Source organism: Clupea harengus, chromosome 15 (genome assembly GCF_900700415.2).
Source record: "Clupea harengus chromosome 15, Ch_v2.0.2, whole genome shotgun sequence".
In the NCBI taxonomy this organism is placed as follows: domain Eukaryota; kingdom Metazoa; phylum Chordata; class Actinopteri; order Clupeiformes; family Clupeidae; genus Clupea; species Clupea harengus.
The window spans coordinates 23,462,640-23,483,156 of NC_045166.1; the positions used below are offsets into that span (position 1 = coordinate 23,462,640).

Here is a 20,517-nt window from a genome sequence, read left to right on the forward strand (position 1 = left end):
ACAGACAATTGTTGCTGGACTAAAACGGATCCACACATAAATGAACCAAACAAACATCAGCCAAAGGGTCAGTTAATAAAGTCTGGTGGACGATTCCACTGAAATGTCATTCCAAGTGGGATTAATCAAAACAAAGCACAATTTCATCTCTTGTGCATCAGGATTATTTTATGAAAGGATTATTCTAATGACAAAGGAAGAGAGCAGCCATTAAAATATTGTGCCATTTTTATTTTGTGTAAAAATCACACAGTTGCTAGTTCATTCTGCAGGGATAGGTCCATGCAGTTAAACATCTATGATCCCACCGCCATAATATAAGCAATTAAATATAATATTTTTTGTTGCTGTTAGTCAGCAATTAATGCAAATTTACATATGAGATCAAAAGGTGTGTATCATATACAATATACAACAGGCCCCTTTATTACAGTACAACCGACCAGACAGCAGGGAAGAAGGCTCACCGTAGTTCATAGGGAATGGATTGGGGAGGGAGGGGAAGGTTGGTTAAAGGTAGAGACAGGGTGTTTTTTTTTCTTTTCTTGCTTATGTTAACACCTATGGCCAGCCAAGACAATAGTCCTGCCTCTTGAATAAAGTGAACACCTGAACGCTAGGAGTAAGGCTTTGAGGACTGGAGAAGAAACAAATGAAAAAGAAAACAAATTAATAAAATAACAAAATTATAAACAGGAACTTCAAAAAATTTCGAACAAACAAAAATAAGGGGACAGTAATACAAATCCATGGAACACAAAATGTCATACTAGTTAGATAAAGTACAAAATAAAGTGGTTTGCCATTTTTTTTTTACGTTTGCTTTTAAGAGCTTTTTTTTTTTAATACTAGGTAAGAGCATTAACAATACACAGTTAAAAATAATGTTAGGGTGAAAAAAAAAAGACAAAACAGAACAGAAAAAAAGTGAAATGCTTGAAAAGCCAAAAGGGAGAGAAAAAAAGTGCAGTCGTTCAGTCGTTTCAGGTCTCACCGCTTTGACTACAGGTACTGTCTGTTCACAGGGGGCGCTCATCGTTTTTTGGGGACGGGCCGAGTCTCTGATAATGTACCATGCTAAAGAAGGCAGCGTTTCCCGTGTATGTGCATGTATGGAGGAAGAGAATGGTAGGAGGAGGAGGAGGAGGAAGTGGGTCAGGGTGGTGGACATCAGTCATCTCAGGTAAAGGACTGTACAAGAGGGCTACACCCTTTGTAACATCACAGAGAGCACTTGGGGGGGGGTAAAAAAAACAAAACATACATATATTTATCGGAAGCAGAGTTTTGTTGGGGGATTCCGTACACATGTAACACTACCTCTTGAACACACACACATAAACACACACACTTACTCACACGAAACACGGGCCCCTATGCAGTCAATGACTCTGTATGAAGGACGGTGAGACAATGAAAGATGGCCTGCCACAATCAGTCTCACGCCTCATGCCTTCGTCTCCCAACAGCCTCTCCTCTCAGTCAGAGAATCGAACCAAAACAGACAATGGTATCCATTTTTCTTTGAGAATCAGACCCACTTTGACAATGGTATCCATTACCCCCTTACAGGAATAACTACTGATCCTAATTGAGCCTGCTGGACCTGATTGAGCCCATTAGACTATGCCTGTAAGATAAACTCAACCCGTTTTAAAGCAGAGATTTATAAAAAACAAACAAAAAAAAAAACAAAAAAAAACTTAAACCCCCCCAGGTGTTTCCCCATAAGTCGTGATTATCCTTCCTCACACTGGGTCAGTCAAAAGATCTCACAAGATCACTCAGTCCCAAGACCTTTGCCACAGCTCCACTCCTGCTAATCCAACGTACCCCAAGGAATCATGGTACAAAAACACAGAGGTCTCACCCCTCTCTCGCTCTCTCTCTCTCGAGCTACCCAGCAAAAGGCCGTAAAAGCGAGGCCTTCGAGGCTCTGGTGCAGGCACCGAGAGGATGGACGTCTACCACAATGACGGGTCGTTGCATTGACTATTCGTCTTCATGAAAGTGCCAAAATGTGTAACATTCCTACCCTTCAAAAGCCGCCCGAGATGCCATGCTCTTGGTGATTGTATGCGTTAGCTTTCTCCCAGATGCAATGTTTGTCGTTCACACGCAACAACGCAACACCACAACACCACCTATATGTCTTTGTATAGATGTATATGCTGAGTAAGGTGTTATTCTTTTCATATACGCACACACACACACGCGCACACACACACACACACACACACAAACACAGATACACACAGCGGAGATGGGGGTGAACATGTGCATCCTGCTGGAGGTTCTGTCTGACCCTTCATCACTTCTTGTGGATTGTTCCGGAAACAAACGGGTTACAAATGGGAAAATGGTCTCAGCTGCTCCAGCTGAACTTCCAAAGATATTCTCTCTTCCAGCAAGTCCTGCACAAAAAGTCAACGCCAAGAAAACAAACGTTTGTGATGACATCAGTTACATTAAAAACCCAAACACCAAAAGGGAACCCCCCCTGCTAATGAACTTAGCTTCAACAAACATGAGTGGTTCCACTCCATTAAACCCTCCCCTTGGCTGTGTTGTATCCTCTTTAGCCTGAAAGGTAGGAGGTGCTGTACCTTTAGCTGCTGTTGGAGCTCACTGTTGAGTCTGGCCAGGACTGTATTCGTCTCCTTATTTCTTCTAATGGAAGCTTGAATGGCCTTTTTATCTTTACCGACAGACCTGTGACAGAGACAGAAACAGCAGTATGAGCTCAGTTCATGTATGTGCACTGACGTAACTGCAGCCTTGGCCAGAGCGCAGGCAACAGCAAGGCTACGGCATGTACTCCCAAAAGTCAACCCTTGTAAACCCTTGTAAAAATGTTTTCCCATGTATCTGTATACTGGCAAGTTGGATAAAACCTGAACGTTTCAGCTATAAGATCACACTGAAATCTAACTCCAGGCTGGGTAACTCAAATGTGGGGAGGGCAAGGTTGTAGACAATTTCGTTAAAAGATAGTTTTCAACAAATCAACTTACTAAAACAGTTATTTGTACCTTTACAGGTTTAATTACACTTAGCAAAACAACAAAGAACCATAGTTAGTTAGACAGTCCATGCACGTCTTAGCCAGAGAACCCCCTCAGGGTTTTGGACTGGGCGGTTGTGTGGGGGGCCTGGGCCGTACCGTGGAATGGAAGGCTGCGTGGCGAGGACAGCGGCGATGACACTGGACTTCGGGGGGGGCTGCTCCTCCACCTCAGGCCTCAGCTCGTCCTCTGACTTCAATCTCCGGCGCACAGGCTTGGGCGGAGGGGCCAGGGGCCCGCTGGCTCCTTTGGCCTGAGAGGACAAAAGAAGCGAATGAGCTCACTGCTTTTTATTAGGTCATTAAAATGACTCCAGCTGTTCAGATTGCAATGCACTGTCCTGATCGAAATCATTATGGTGTATATTATATGTTTATACGTATCTTCACACTGTACCAGACATAGTATTATAACGACTGTGTGAATCTTCTTCTGGGATAGTTTTGGGAACTGAGCTCATGAACTTTTTCACTGTCCTGCAGTTTTTCCTTGTCCTTTCTCTGGTTGCCACACCCTTAAAAATAATGAGCCACATCTCCCCCAGAACTAATGCTATTAACAAATCTGACGTCTCTAGTCACTGTAGCTGTTTAGATGGGACATAAAAATTTGGACAGATGGGCACAGTGATTAGGGCAGCCATATTTTATACAAGGCACCGATAATGCTGAGGTCATGGATGTCCAAACAGCAGATGTCTATAAAACACAACAAAATGCTTACTATGTACTTTGGATATACTTTGCAACAGTTTGCTTCGCAACACTTGGCATTTAACTTGTCAGAACTATTCCTTCCCAGAACTGGGTTCTGGGAAACAGCCTGAATATTGACTGGGGCGAGGCACTGGCACTGTCCAACTGGACTGGCAAAAACCTCTGTGGTTGTACCGAAGAGATCAGTCAGAGTGTAAATCAAGGGGAACCGCGGGAGGCGGCCACTACTCACAGAGTTCACAGTAGCGGCGGCTCTTTCTTCACTTTGGCCGTCGGATTTCACCGTCCTCAAGGGACCTGCTGCCTCTCCAGCTTTCTCCACCTATGCAGAGGAAACAGACCTGTGAGATCACACCGCTACAATATCCCATGAGAAACCATCAGATCAAAATGGTCCCCCCGCCCCCCCCCCCCCAGAGTAATACTAACAATTTTTTGATAATGGTATTATAAGCATTAATATAAGCAAAATAAGCATTTATTATTACAAATTTTATTATTACAAATATTGTTATCATCATCATAACATTTTTACAAATGTTTAATGTATGTGTGTATGACTATATTGCCTCAAATTAGCAGGCATCAATCGGCCTTAGCCCAATGCGCCCATAGTGGAACTGTTTTGCGGTCCAAACTATTTGTTTTCCTTGAGCGCTCTAGTCAATGTCTGGGCCTACACCTGCTCCTATATGTTGGGAACTCATTTTGTTTAGAATCCCTCAAGACACCACAAAGCTGACGACTCTGATGGCCTACAGCGCGTACGTACATCATTTATGTTGCTCAGAACTCCTTGTACCCACTTTGGTGAAACTTTGCTCGGGCTGTCGCCAAAATTCTGCCCTTTGCTGCACTAGTTACACGCATCCAGCTAAAAACAAAAAGGGCACTCTGAAGTTCTTGTGCCAATTCATACGGCTCCGGGCACAGAGGCTTCTTTGTCTAACAGGGCGCAAGACACTGCGAGTGGCCATTTATGCACTTTCCTAGCCAGCCCAGTCCAATGGTTTTGCAACACCAGCCTGCTGCGGTGAGGTCATGCAAGAGTATCCATATGATTTAAAATCAACATCTTTAGATGGAGTGAATGGGGCTAATGTGTTTAACTGTGATACTTAACTTAACTGGTTTATCAGTATGGGTAGATGCATCTGTTTAACGGTGACCAAATAAAAGTCATGTATTCAGTCAAAGTGGATGGAAGGCACTCTGGAACTTGTCCCAAGTGTGTGTGTGTGTGTCAGTGTGAGAATATGAATGGAGCCCACAAGCAGAGCAGAATATTTGTTTGTTTGCTTGTGTATGTGTGTGTGTGTGTGTGTGTGTGTGTGTGTTCGTATCCGGTCCAACAGAATTTCTGGGATAAAGTTTAATCTCTTTGGAATTCAAGACACAGACCCCACTTGACTAGACTGGACATGTTCTATTATACACCTCTTATCATGTCAGTGTGTATTCGTCTACTTGTATGTGTGTCTGTGTGTAACGGTCGTGTCGGTGTGTAATTGTGTTGTGTGTGTTGTGTGTTGTGTGTTGTGTGTTGTGTGTTGTGTGTTGTGTGTTGTGTGTTGTGTGTTGTGTGTTGTGTGTTGTGTGTGGTGTGTGTGTGTGTGTGTGTGTGTGTGTGTGTGTGTGTGTGTGTGTGTGTGTGTGTGCAGGGCCGGCGATTGCTATAGGCGAACTAGGCGACTGCCTAGGGCGACAAATGGGTTGGGGGCGCCCTCTAGTGTCGCCCTTGGACCTACTTCCCTTTAATCATAGTTAGAATAACAAGCAAACAAAAACATATTTATTAATCATGATCATCCGAGGGCGCCCCTTCAGCCATACGTTTACTTCAACCTGATTTTTAGATTTAATTGATGGTTATTGTCGATAGAGGGTGGGTGGGGGGGCGGTTACGTTAGTTATGTGAGAGCTCCTGGACACTACCAGGGTGGGGTGAGCCGTGAGCGTGTCAGCTACGTGACATTTGCAAAAATGAAGCGGTCAAACCATCTGGAGCACAGGGACGAAAACGAAGAAAGGAAGAAGAGAAAAAGAAAGCCAAGTTTAGAGGTAAGTCTTCTCATCTCAGCCATTAAGGTGTCAAACGAAATACAAGTAGTATTGTGCATCACCTAATATTGGACGTTTCATTGCTGTCACTTAGGCTAGCTATAGCTAGCTAGCGACTGTTACTTTGCTAATTTGCTACGTAGGCTATTACTAGCAAATGTAACTTCACTGATAACCTACATGGATGTAAATGTCAAAAGACCAGTATCTGGATAACGTATGCTAGTTATGAAAAGTACAGTTGCTGTCTACATTCATTATAAATGGCATAAGTTCTGTTTAGTGAATTCACAACTAGCAGGTGCATACACACACAGTAACCATTTTGGGGATAGTGGTGGTGTTCACCCTTCTGTACAGTTCCTCCCCAGGAATATACTAAAATTTTTGTTTATTTTTGTTTTTAATTGGCCAGATGCACTCAGGCAATTTTTGCAGAGGCCGCTGTAGAAAGGACGCCTGATTCGCCTCCCTCCGAACTTTGTAAGTAGCCTACACAATTAGTACTACTGTTGCTGTTTTTGTTATTGTTATTATTATTAGCAATTATTACTTTCATAATCACATCACATTAATACTACTAATTGTAATCAGTAGCCTAGTATTATTTAGCCTTGTGGCAGTAATAGTAATATATCTACTACAAGTTACATGGTCAGATAAAATGTATTTGTACAATGCAACTATGTGGTAGGATGATAGAAATGACCAAATGCAACTGTGTAACGAACAGCATGGATGAACTCTGTGTTTAAATACAGCTGCAGGAGAAGGGACATCCAGTAGTACTCAAGGGGCCAGTAACACACAGGCCAGGAACACACAGCCTGCATCAGGTGAGTCTATTTAATAGTATTTATTCAAGCCACATCCATACTTTAAAGTACAATAGAAACATGTTAGCATGTATTAAATACAATAGCTTGTTTTCTTAAAGAAGTTCAACCACATTCATGATCATTTCACTTATTATATTAAACACCGCTTGTCTGGCTATACAATATGCTTGAATACAGGTGAAGGTGAAGGGACATCCAGGACCACATCAAGCACTCAGGGCACCAGTGAAACTACACTGCCGCCTGCAGACACCTCACCCTCCACAATTCCTGCTATCCAGGGAGAACCTATAGATCCTGCTGACTGGCCAGCCCTCTGTGATCCGGTAAGGACAGAGTTAGTTTGCAGAGGACCATACCAGACCAGTCCAGACTTTACATTTCCAAAAAGAGATGATGGGAGAAGCTGCCACCACAACCACTTCTACAGGAAATTAGTAAATGTGGAGAAAATCAAGAGAAGCTGGCTTGTATATTCAAGGAAAAACAATACTCTGTATTGCTTCTGCTGCAAGCTCTTTTCACAGAAAAATGACCACCTCATTAGGAGTGGCCTAATGACTGGAAGAATTGTAGTGAGGTATTTGAGATATTTTGTAGTGGTACGTACAGTATCCATAAAAGCACTTTTGTTTGTAGAGGGTATAGTTAGGGTATAGAGGGTCATAATTTGCTTAAATGTCCTTACAGGTGCTTAAGAGTATTTTGCACAGTTTATGGAGTTAACTTAATCCTAACTTTGAGTGTGTAATAAATTATTTAAAATAATAAAAAAGAAAATGTTCTGAAACTATTCTGGTGTTTGTTGTCCATGCAACATTTATTGTTGAACTGCAATGTAGAATAGTAGAATTATAAGTGGGTGAAAAAACTGCTATGCAAAGTAAAGTGATGTTAAGTATTGTGTGTGTGGGGGGGGGGGGGGGGCGCAAAACTCAATCTCGCCTAGGGCAACCAAAGGGCTAGAGCCGGCCCTGTGTGTGTGTGTGTGTGTGTGTGAAGCTCTGTCCCCCTTGTTCCTCTGTATGTGAGATGGGTGTGGGCCTACCTGTGCGTTTTCGGCGTGATTCTCTGCGTCCTCGGTGGGCTGGTCAGCGAAGGCCTGGAACTGGCTGAAGTCGGCGAAGTTTGGCTGCTCGGGGATCTGTTGGGGGGACGTGCTACACAGGGCCGGCAGACTGTCGCCCTCTACTGGACGATGGCTGTGAGGACCAGCAGCCTGAGGGCACAGGAAGGGGAAACAGGGAGAGAAATAAGCAAATGCAAATCCATGAAACCTATTCAAACAATGCCATCCAGTACAAACTGTTGCATGGGGAGAGAGAGAGAGAGAGAGAGAGAGAGAGAGAGAAAAAGCCAGTAAAGCAGTGAGTTTTGAGTGGGCTAAAAGTGCCACTGTGACCATCAGGCATCATTTTTAACATCATAGGCATCATTTTGACAAGATTAACAGCTTTATTTGCAAAAGCAATTCACCACCAATAATGCCATCATAAAATGGCCATTATACCTGATCATTAATGTCCATTTTGAATATAATGGATAGTACGTTTTGTTTTTCATTTACAAACGTTTTCTATTAACAATCCCTCCCTGGTTATGAAAGATAGACAGAATGATCTGGCTGAGTTATGGCTGTGGTTGTGGTTTGGATGAGAGCAGGTGTGTAGTTGCCCATTGCTGGGGCAGGCTGAGCCCTGGGCCTGGGCGATATGTCTGTGTTTGGGGTGAGGATGGTGTGATGATGGTGGGGTGGGTGTGGTACCTGCGTGGGCTGTGGCCTGGGAGGCACTGCTGGAGGGAACGCCACCACACCCGGCTGCTGCTGGCCTGCTGTGGCGGAGACACGCAACGCATGATTACCCACATTACTTACATAACAACTACCAACGCGCCCCTTTAATATCATCACTGTGTGGGTGTGGACATGTGTTTACATGCAGAGTATAGAGTGCTTTTTGTTATTACTTTTAGATTGTCCTCTTGATTTTGAGGTTATCACACGAGAACGAGACAGAAACACATCGATTCAACACTACAAAACCAAGGCTGCTGGAGCACCTGAGGTCACGGCGGCGAAGTTTCGGTTCATGTCTAGTGAGGAGGAGCGGGAGTGAGAGGCGTGGGGTCTGGGGGGAGGCGGAGGGGGGGCCACGACCTTCAGCCCCTCAGGAGATGTCCCTGAATGAGACCTGCAGCCCAATAACAAATATTCCATCACATCACCACAATCAACTCAAGACTTACCATTCAATCTGAGAATTATGTTTTGGGTCGTATACGATTTAGGCTACGCATGTATTGGCTGGTCTGAGAGAGACATGGGACCCACCTCTGACGCGTTACAACACTGGCCATTGGTTCTTGGTCTGATGTATATGAATCTGAACTACTATAGCCGTCACCTGGGGGAGGGAAAATGTTTTTTTTTTTGTGGAAAATGCTTCAGACTGTAAAGTATTTTATATATACACTGTCCTGCATAGCAATAAACATGGTGATTTATGACTAAAAGGACAAGAATCACGGTTAATATAATCCATAAATTGAGTGAGATGGACAGAGACTTACCTACAGCGTTACCAGGAAATTTAATTGAAGCTGGTAGTTTATTCTCCTCAGAGAGCTCAGGGGGTTGGGCCAGGAGAGGGCTGGTCGGATTCGTGTCTGTGAGGAGCACAACAGGGGTGTCTTACAAAACCAGCAACCATACTACATACCAAAATGACTATTCATTTTAAATCTAAATGTTTACCACTATTAGAAATGTAAATGTTATGCAAATTCATCTACATGTGTATGCAGGTTTTATTCCTGTATTTAAGAGCATTTGAAAGGAGGGGATGAGAGGCTTTGAATTTATTGCCTCCTGCAGAGGCACTGAACAAAAATGTGACAAACCATTTTCTGTTCTTCCCAAGCAAGATACAAGTCCCATGAAAGCTTTCAATTGGGCCATAAAACGCTACCAGGAAATACTTATCCATTTATCAAACATACTTAAATACTATTAATGTTGAGGTATAAAGTCATAAAATCTGTTGGATGGGGGGGGAGAGAGAGGGGGGGGGGGGGCAATACAGAGAAAGAGAGAGATGTGCTACACAACAGGAAGGAAAGAAAAACAGCCAGAGCAATCGGGTTTTCCAGAAGAAAAGAGGAAAGGGAAGGGATCCTTTACCACTTCCTGCTCTCTTGAGCTCCATCTCCTGCATGTGGATCTTGCTGGGGGTCATGCGGATGGGGACGGGGTGGACTATGGCTGTATCCTGTGAGGCAACACAACAATCACTCCTCTGCTTGACTCCAGTCAGACAAGTAACAATACCAACGTCTGTACTTGAAGACTGAAGATAACTGTATCTGAAATCAGCAAATCTATATTCTGACTGGTTTTATTTCTCATGTAGCCAAACACCATTAAGGAAAAAACACCAAATGGTCTAATGATAACTGTAGGCTGACCATAGTGCCGGCCTATCTTTTGTCTGCTGAAGTGACAATGAGATCTAGTGCTAAGTGTAACAGGTTTACTTGCATACATAGTTAAACTAGGGCTATTTATAATTTATTCTAAATTTCTATAACCTAAAGTATGTTGTTGTTGCAACAGCCAAATATGCTAAATGAATAATGGCAAAATATCAGTTGTCCACCATCCTAAGGAATTAGATCTTGACATCGGTGTCGGCCCTAAAAAATGCATATTGGTCGATCCCTTGCACAGTCGGCCTCTAAATGATGTTACGTAATTGAAAGGGGAGAGAACAGCATGGCAGAATAATCCATAAAAGCTAGGCAAGCAAAAACATACAAATAAATAAAATAAAAAAAATTACAGTGATGCCGTGTTGGCGACGGCTGGCTATCAACACATGCAGTTTTTTTTCTCCCAAGAAAGAAAAGGAATATAGAGAGAGATAACGAGAGAGAGAGCGAGAGATAGAACGAGGGAGAGAAAGAGTGTGAGAGAAAGAGAGAGAGAGAGAGAGAGAGAGCGCAAGGGAGGGAGAGAGAGAGTGTGTGAGAGAGAGAGAGAGAGAGAGAGAGAGAGAGAGATAGAACGAGGGAGAGAAAGAGTGTGAGAGAAAGAGAGAGAGAGCGCAAGGGAGGGAGAGAGAGAGTGAGTGTGTGAGAGAGAGAGAGAGAGAGAGAGAGAGAGAGAGAGAGAGAGAGAGAGAGGAGATCAGAAAAGAGAAGTTGAAGGGAGAAAGGCAGCTGGCTGGGTGGAGGTTAATGAAATCATTAAATCACCAGAGAGGCGCACTACTAGGTGATTGACTTACAGGGTCAGCTGGTGCAATGTTAGAATCAAATTGGGTCAGAGTTTGTGAGCTGGACGAGCGCTCGCTAAAAGTCTCCCACTGCTGCGGAGAGACAGAGAGACAGACAGACAGAGAGAGAGAGAGAGAGAGAGCAGAGAAGACAGTGTCAGCACTGTGGGGTTATAGCATCAATCTTCACCCTCCACCTTTCCCTTCATGATTGACTTCAATTGGTATACAACAAATACAACAAAACCACTCTTCCTGTCACCAGAGGCGAGGAATTCTATCCAGCAGTGTGAAGACAGTCTAACACTGCCAACAAATGTTGAACACAACATGACACATTCCCTTACACAGAGAACAAGGCTGAACTGTGACAGTGGTGGGCACCTTTCAAAATGTTCTAGAAGTTTCTTGTTTGTAGGAGCACTTGAGAGAATTTTCACTGAGGCGAGACAGGGCAAGAGCACAGCCACTTCAAGGCCTGTCATGCCAGTACGACTCCTGCGTGTCCCACTTTGATTTATATTGTGAAACAATTCATACAGATTAACCCTGTTGCTGGCAGCAAAAAAAAAAAAAAAAAAGAAGGTATTTAAGGAAATACCAAAATGACAGCGGTGTCTATTTTGTGAAAAGATTAAATTCTTTCATCTGAAAACATGTAATTGCAGAAAAGTGATTTAGCTTTGGCTACACTACAGCAAAAATGTCGTGTCATTGGAATTGTAACACAGCTCTTTTTTTTCTTTTTCTAACACGAGTCTAACACCGTCCCTATCTGCAAACAGAGCCAACTCAAAATCCACCCGTGTTGCTGATGATTTGCCTCTCGTTCATAAATCCTGCTAAACTGAACTGAAACAATGATGGGGCCTGTTTGAGAACCTGACTGAATATAAAAAACCCGATCAGGAAAGTGCCTTTTGATAGCGGGCCTAGACGGGCACGACTCCAATCAAACAATGCAAGTCTTTGACTCTGTTGTTCTTAACAACGCAGCAACTGCATTCCAAACAGAACGACAGGGTTTTTTCCCTCGGCCTGAGAGGCTTTTTGGGCGAACAACGGCGTGTGCTTTGTGTGGCGGCCAAGACAAAAAGATGCTGCGCTTGACTATGCCAGCTGGGGCTGAAGCAAGTCAAATTCTCTGAAAAACTCACTATTGGTCCCTTTTTCCCCCCTACAGAGCTGCATGTTGCAAATATTGACAAGTGATAAAAGCATATTGACATTCCCATTGAGATAGCATATGCATTGGCATGTTGGCAGGGACATGGGTGGAGGGGGGTAGGGGGCCAACCTCGTTGCTCTGGTTGATGTCTGGCCAGTTCTGGTTGAGGGAAGGCATGGAGGGGGACTTGTTGGGGGTGACCTCCACAGGTGAGCCCGAGTATACCACATCATGAGCAGCTTCCGTGACTTCTGAGGTAGAGGTAGGTAGACACACACACACACACAATCAATCAATCAATCAATCAATCAATCAATCAATCAATCAAAGACGTCATCAGATATTGTGCATTATTGAATTTAAACAATGAATGCTTGACAAGTGCCTATTGAAATGAGGTGCTATGCTGAAACCATTTCTCTGTTGCAATAATCAAAATGGCCATGAATAAATATGGGTGTAAAAAATAATCTATATGACAACAAAGCTGACACATTGACCTGATATTGACACTGCTTTAATGGCAGCTTCTTGAGCTAGACAAAGTTTTGTACCGGCTGAGTCATCCAGGTCGATGAGCTTTGGCATGAGACTTTCTGGAAGCTTCTCGGGGAGGTCGTAACCGTTTTTCCGAGCAACCACCAGATGGAAGGCAGCACAGAATTCGTCCAGTGTCAGCGCGCCATCTTTATCGAAATCCGACAACTCCCTGGAGGACGAACAATAACACTTGAATTTACAATGAAAGGCAAAAAGGCCACCACCAACTACAGGCTAACCTCACCATCAACCAGAGTACCATGTGCTTTTCTGTAAGAACGTCAGCCCTGTTCACAAACACTATGCCCTAATCCCTAATTCTAAAACCAGGATGCAGTCAATTAGAAAAGCAAACAAGAGCACGAAACACAAAAAAAACATATTCCAATTCCTGATTATTATACTATTAAATGGCATGTGTATCAGACGACAACTGCAGGAGGCTGATTGAGAAGTAAAAAAAAAAAAAAAAAAAAACCCAGACCATGAACATAACACTCACCAAATATGAGACAATTCTAGAATAGGCAGCTTTGATTTTGTGAAAAACTCTTTAGCTGCAGAACCTAAAAGAGAAGTCAGAAACATATAGCACTGTTTACATGACCAAAACCAAAACCAGAGGCAGTTATAAAAAACGTGTCCAACAGCGGGGGTGTGTGTGTGGGGGGGGGGGGGCATTGAGAAATGTATAGCTCGATGATTTTTCGCCTTACCGGGAATGAATCCTGTGAGGTCTGGCTGGATGGTCTTGAACTGATTGATGTAATACTGTCTCTGTTCGTCCGTAATCTTCCAGGGGTCGTCATAGCCGCTGGTTTGTCTTTGGATCTCGTTGGTTGCAGCCGAGGACGCCACTGTCCGAATTGTTGTGCTCTCCTGAAGTGGTGGGGAAGGCCAAGGAGATGATTGTCAACAGGGCTTTCTTGGAGTTAGAAAGGTCGAAAGGTCATGCCCCATGCGTATAGAACATGCTCAGTATTCGCAATCAATGAAAATCACTCTTATGTTCATGTCAGGATCAGTATCGCATACAGCAACAGAGTTAGGAAGAATACTAAAATCACAAGTGAGTGAGTGCATACTAAAAAGGTAAAAGACGTCAATCTAAGTAAAGATTAAATGCAACGAGACACACAGCAAACAGGCAACAGACACTGCTGAGAGAAAAGAAGGAAAAAGAAAATGTCCACAAGACACACATCATGGAGCACATCTGACTGAACAGTGGGAGTGGGAGTTGGGCTGGGTAGTGTCGTGTGGCATGTGTGCTTAACTACCATCGCAAATCCACGCTCTGGAGGGACACAGAGCCTGGCTTGGGCCGGGTCCTATTCCCCAGCAAGCAAGCTCACCGACATCTCTACCGCGTGCTTCAGTGGAACCTGACCGGCAACATCTAGGCCTAGAGTAAATATCTACATACTAAGGATATGTTGAGCTTACTTAATGCCTTGACTGGTGTCTAGAGCTGCCTTTCTCAATCCAGCACCTGAGGAAGCTCTCTGCAGTCTAGTTTTAAGCCTCTCCCTGCCATCGCACAAATCATCGGAGAATTATTTCAAAGGCTCTCTCGTATCAGTCAATAGATGAAGAACGAGATGGAGGAGAGACTTAAAACATGCTGTGCTGAGGGGGGGGGTCCACCCATCCCCCCCACCCCCCTCTGGGAGCAGGTCTGAGAAACGTGGGTCCAGAGCGTATGGAGAAAGGCAGGACGACTGAAGGCAGGAGTAAAGAGACTAGCCAGGAAGCTGGACAGGTCCACGGAAGCGTATGCTGCACTACCTTGATAGGCGAGGGGTGCATTGTTGGAAGTGTGCTGGAGGGAGGGGAATCTGTGAAACTGACCCAGGATTCCTGAACCGGAGGAGGGGAGTGGCCGGACCACATACCATCACCAGCCACGGGACCTTCATCAGGAGAGAGCGAGGGAGAAAATAAAGTTAAAAAAAGGGAGTGGTAAATATCCTTCTAAATATTTCCAGCAATTGGAGGGAATAAAGACAAATATATCGTTTATTTAATTGCTTATTCATTTTAAAGTAATTCATTACTTATTACCTCTCTCTTAGACTAGATTGACAGTATAGCCCACTAACAATGACGTGCGAGTGTGTCGTCTTTGATGAATTCCGGGGCGCCTACCTGATTGTGCTTCTCTGAAGTGCGGCCACACGTTGCCCACCACTGGCTGCCTCTCCACGTTTCCGCCGCTGGCCTGCCGCTTGTGCTTCCTCCAGGCTTGGGGCGACGTCGGTGGGGACTGGTGGGGGGACACCACGGGAGATGTGCTGTCGGGCTGGGAGAGGGAAGAGAAAGATACGAAGTGACAAAAAGGGACAAATGAAGGTCATTTAGACATTTATGAATGGCATTTACTACATCGGCTGTTGGAGTTCCCTAAAAGCAGCATGTTTTGGCGTCTGTTTAATCAAACCAGACTGAATTCAGCAACGTCCTTGGTTAGTTTGAATCAAGTGTGTTTACGCGATTGTGACGGGGCAGAGACTAGTGCTTGATTACCCGAGTACCTTCGGCTTCACAAATAAGAGTCGTTGTAATTCCCCATGTTCATTCAGATGTGACCAAGGAGAAAACATTTAGTGCAACAGTAGGCCTGTAGCCACACGGACAAGATCGGCTACAATGTGCTGGCCCTTCACTTTGAAGTTTGCAAAAGTTAACATTTGTTAAATTGAATGTGGACAGGAACTTCCTCACATTTCAATCTAACAATGCTAATGTGCTGAATTCATGAGGCGAAGACCGGCACTGGGTTTGAAAAGTGCAGAGTCGTGCGTGTGGAACCAGTCGCCCACACACACAGGGTGACTGTTAAAGGGTGTAGGAAAGAAAGACTGCTGACTGGTGAGATGACAGAAATACTCTTTTGTTACGGTAGCGCGCACAATATCTCTGTTACACACCCTCTCCAGTCAAGCCAAAAACTCCAGCCGATAAATTCACAAATTACCCTCTTTCTCATTGACACACATAGCTATTCTGTTCCACTTACACACAGACACACTGTCGCACACACATAGAACACAAAGCACAACAAATACTAACCTGTGGATCTGCTGCAGGCACGCCAGGCTGGATCACCTCGTGGGCCAGGGGGAGTTTCTTGGCCTGGCCTCGACCTGGGGGTCTGGGGAAGACTCCGGAGTAAGGCCCCTGGTTCTCTGAGTCTGGGTACATGGCCATGTGCCTGGTCTCCTGCTCGTTCTTGCCCATCACAAAGCGTGGCAAGGGCAAGTCCTTGACTGCGAACAGAACTTGGCATGAGGATACAAGCACAAACTTGTGGAGCTTTTGATGCCACAATTCATCTGACAGCGACTGCACGAGTAACAGATTGATTATCTGATCAGTTTGTATCAATTACTGCTGATGAATCCAAAACGAGCAGGAAGGGTCAAAATGACAAAGCTTATTTCCAACATGGGCGCCATGGGAGTGAGGCATATGAGGCATGAGTCAAAACAGACCACACTAAGAAATCACTGATACTTATGAACAAACTTCTCCCTAAAAATGAAAGAGCTAGACTTATATAGGCACTCAGCTTTTTTACGGGTAACCTTGATCTGAACATCTCAGAGAACCACATTACAGAATTGATAAATATCCAGACATTCAGCCAATTGCCTGCCTGTATGCAGCACGGCACTAGCATTAATAAGGTCATAAATTCAATATTCCATATCCCTGGAGCTGGAGAGCAGAATGATCATGAGTCATGTCAATTGTAAACGTCTGTTTTATGATTACATGTACATAAATACTGGACCAAACCACCTCTGAAATAGTCTCTTTGAAACTAGCCTGGAAGAGAAGTGTGGACAGACAAAGAAGACAATCTCCTACTGCACAGTTCAGACAAGTCAGCTTTCTAAAGTCATCTCTCCTTTCTTTCATTGAGACATGATTTCAAAACAATGTGATGCAACTACTCATCCCGCTTAAACAATATCAGCCCTCCAGGGCCTGGTCTGCAATTTCCTGTTGACTTTGAGAGAGAAAGAGAATAGAAACTCTTTCCGACCCTACCGAGCTATCACTATTTCCTGCCACTGCCAGCATATAGAAAAGTGCCTTGTATATTCCTCAGATTTGGTCTTCTCCGCTATCTCTTAAGTGGTAACTTCCTGGAGGCATTGAATTTGCCAGTGAGCAAGAAGAGCTTACTGTGAGAACAATCGGGCACACAGAGGAAGTCCCAGACAGGCTGAGTTAAGTGTTAAGTGCCCACAACAATTTCGTCGTGACCATAGTTTAATTGAGCCCCTTGTTCCCAGAATGGCCTTGCATACAATGCATCCAGTTCTATGAGATGGCATACAGCTTATATCCTAATCCCTGTTGTGGTTGGTTATGTAATCCCACCAACTGGCACACTCATTTCATTTGCAACACGACCACCGGCTTTCTGGAAGTACAATGGCACAGCGCCCCGCGCTGGGGGGCAGGTAGGATTCGATCACGGCCAGAGCAAGGGGAGAGGCCTGTTGAGGCCGTGCACGGCATGAACTTCTGCACATACCTGTGTTTAAGCTTTCCACTCGCAAAGGCAGTCCAGACTGGGCTATAGCGATGAGCTTTAGTGCAATGTAGAACTGACTCCTTCCCAAAGTGCCCTAGACGTGTCGCGCCACACAGCTCTGTGATCTGCAAGGAGTAAACGGGCATGATGGTTGAGAGCGCGACTAGATGTGATCTTATAATGACAAACATGGGACAGAAGTGGCTGTCATTAGAGAGGGACAGACAGGGCTAGGCAGAGAGCGAGAAACAGAGAGAGAGAGAGAGAAAGAGAGAGTACAGAGAGGCTAATATATCAAAATTCTTCAGTTCAAGTAATGTCGTTCACTTGTATTCACAGATCATACTGAACTGTACATACTTATCTGCTGGTTCACTGACAGAAATGGAGGAACTGGTGAGATTTGCACAGGGAAGTCTAGGTCATTTTCTTTTCACCAACTGCAGTTAAGATGGGGAACATGCCCCCATCTGCACTTCCGTGCGCAAATGCCAGAGTGTAAATGAAGATATAATTTACAGATATACAAAAGATAGGGCTGCTGACAATCTTGCCATTCATTATAAAGTTGCGTAATCTAGTGAAACTAAGCATTGGGCAGAGAAGTTTTTTTTAAATGTAAACATATAAGCAGTCAGTGTATAGTCTTGGGTTTGGTAATAAGCCCAAATGCTTTCCAGACAACGATTGCTGATTCAACACACAAAGAGACACACCCCTTTGTATCACATGTGCGCCAAACAGCACCAACTGATTCCTCTGCTTAAAAAAAAATACCCATTTACATTCACAAATTGTTACAGGACCATGGTTCATTACACAACTACACTCAAAAAAAGACGTTTAATAATTAAATTCTTCTTCTTCCATTGGTTGGTTTATTTCCTTCCGTGTCGGTGCAGCTCAAGAACAGTGTCAAGTTAGGCTACTTAGCATATGGTATCGCACTTAACTCGCCACACAAATCTGAAATTTGTAGTTACTGTGGATTCTGTGGCCTGTACTGATTAACAGCCTTTCACTCATCAGTGCTTTGTTTGGCTGTCATATCAATTATCCTATTTTTAAGCTATTTTGAAAAACGCTAGATTAGCAAACAAAAAATAGTAAAACATTTGTTAAACACATTCAGGTACGGTTGAGGAGGTAAACAACCCTGTTCGCCTGGTATTTTCCTACTCCAATGTGTCGACAGCGAAGGTCCACCGCTGGACACAGCTCCCAAGTTCATAAGTTTGCTAACACGCTAACTATCCTTACTGGCTAGTAAAGGTTAACAAAATCACACCAGACAAAATTTTGCGTCTGCTCACAGCAAACATGAACCACGTCTCGGGCTGTTAATTAGAAAATATCCATGATTTTGTTGATTATGGCATTTCATTCATAATGTTTTGAGTCATCAAATCAACAGCTGGATTTCTGTTGGAGTGAAGGCATGTTTGCTAAATTGCTAGCACATCTGGTTAGCAAGCTAAACCATCTAGGACAACTACAAAGGTAGCAAAAAATGTATATAATCTGTTACGCATTGTGTCGTGCGTTTAAGAGAACATCTGAAATCTTCTGTACAAAGGAAAGTTGATTTGGGGGAGACGAGGCATACCCTAGATGTACAGAGCGGTTAGCTATCGAGCCGAGTTAGAGATCTAGCTCGCTACGCTAAGCACCTCTAGTTGCGTGACCATCTGGTTAGCTTCCCATCCTACCTAACTGGGGCTGGACACAATCATTATTTGGTCAAACCTGAACCCTAACGGTTTACCATATTACATTTCCAGTACTCCAAGTCGCCATGTACTTATTCACCGGCTGGCTAACCATGCAAGTCTCAATTAAAAGAACTTACGGTTTGTAATAAAAACCACAAGTAACGTATTAGCTAACTTACAACTTGGCAGCAACCATTTAGCTATGCTTTTTTCTGACGTTATACAGTATGCAAAGTCAGCTGCAAAACGATGCAAACGTTTTGCTGGAGGGCGAAATACCACCATCACATACTCGCGATTCAAATACTGGGAATGACAAGATAAATACACTGGTTAACTTACTCGAATCATTGTCGGTGTTTATGTTAGCTAACTGGCAGGGGAAGTCAGAAATATGGCCAAGTTAATATCTTACCTGTAAAACCACATCACTGGGTAACTGGGCCGCCCGAAAAAGGTCAAGAACTTTGCCATTGGAAGCCACTTTTTTGGTGTTGTCCGTGTCACAGTAGATGAACAAATCTGAGTAATACTTCTGCCTCCACATCACTCAGGGTTAAACTTTCCATTGTGGCATACAGACCTAACCAGCAAGCCCGCCGGGCTAGCTCCAAACTCCCGTTTGCTAAACTTGCTAGCCAATCCAAGCTAGCCGACGCAGCTAGCTAGAGTTGGTCAGAAAAAGGGCGACAAATAAAGGCGTCGTACGGATAGCTTAACCTATTGGAAATATGTCCTTTTTGTCAGTATATACAAGCATTCAGAGACCAATTGAGAGGCTAAATGACCAACAATAACTATTTATATAACGTTATTTACCTGAACCATTCGGTCCACGTTACCGTTAGATTGCAAACGTCTCGCTGGTTAGGTGTAGTCGTTAGAAATTCCTCCAGCTTTGGTAACGTTATATTAGCAAGGTACGTTAGCCAGTTAGCAATAGCTTGTTAGCCAGGGGCTAGGAAAACTAGCCTCAAAGTCAGCCGCAAAATCCAACTCGCGTTTTTTTCACGGTGATGTGTAACTGCAGGCAAAAGTGCACTTCCCTTCTCACTTCTCTTTATGGTCACACCATTTAGTTTCTTTGAAATAACCACGTTTTAATCCTTGTATGTGATGTCAGAAATAAAGTTTCAGGATCTTTGGGCTCCTTCCTCTTACAGCCAACGCCGCCATTCCTGTGCCTGTGACGTAATCATTTAGACAGAGCAACCTGCAAAGGGGGTTCAGGAGAACCCCGGATGGCTTCTCTAAAGATAACCACAATATATCACTATACTGAACAGCTATATGTTCCATTATTAATACGGCATGCATATGAAATATTGCAGTGTTCAGTGTTACTAAACTGTAAGACGTGGCAGACAGCATTTAGTGTCACGCGGCATTTTTGTGGTGGTTGCAGACTACACCATGTGGCAACATTTGTCTGAATAAATGCCTTTACAGTGTGAGCACAAACTTTGTTGTCCATCAATTTGTCACTTCACAAACTTCTGTCGCGTTTAAGACACCAGGATGTGACGCCAAATACATCATAGAACACCCACTCCTACTGCATACAAGACAGAAGCCTATATCTGATTGGTTAAC

At 43.9% G+C, this 20,517-nt stretch overlaps 1 protein-coding gene across 1 annotated transcript; it reads right to left on the bottom strand.

Moving 5' to 3' along the window:
• Positions 1-210: 210 nt before the first annotated feature.
• On the bottom strand, positions 211-20,185 carry reps1 (RALBP1 associated Eps domain containing 1). The gene is given in 22 exon segments (XM_042709900.1): positions 211-2,414; positions 2,607-2,712; positions 3,164-3,318; positions 4,014-4,103; positions 7,730-7,900; positions 8,447-8,511; positions 8,743-8,873; positions 9,014-9,086; positions 9,253-9,348; positions 9,863-9,950; positions 10,968-11,048; positions 12,253-12,374; positions 12,678-12,832; positions 13,166-13,229; positions 13,380-13,542; positions 14,515-14,576; positions 14,812-14,965; positions 15,736-15,932; positions 17,213-17,297; positions 17,299-17,337; positions 19,340-19,462; positions 19,464-20,185. Coding segments are annotated over 22 exon segments (2,319 nt in total). The 5' UTR covers positions 19,494-20,185; the 3' UTR covers positions 211-2,345.
• Between the last annotated feature and the right edge of the window lie 332 nt (positions 20,186-20,517).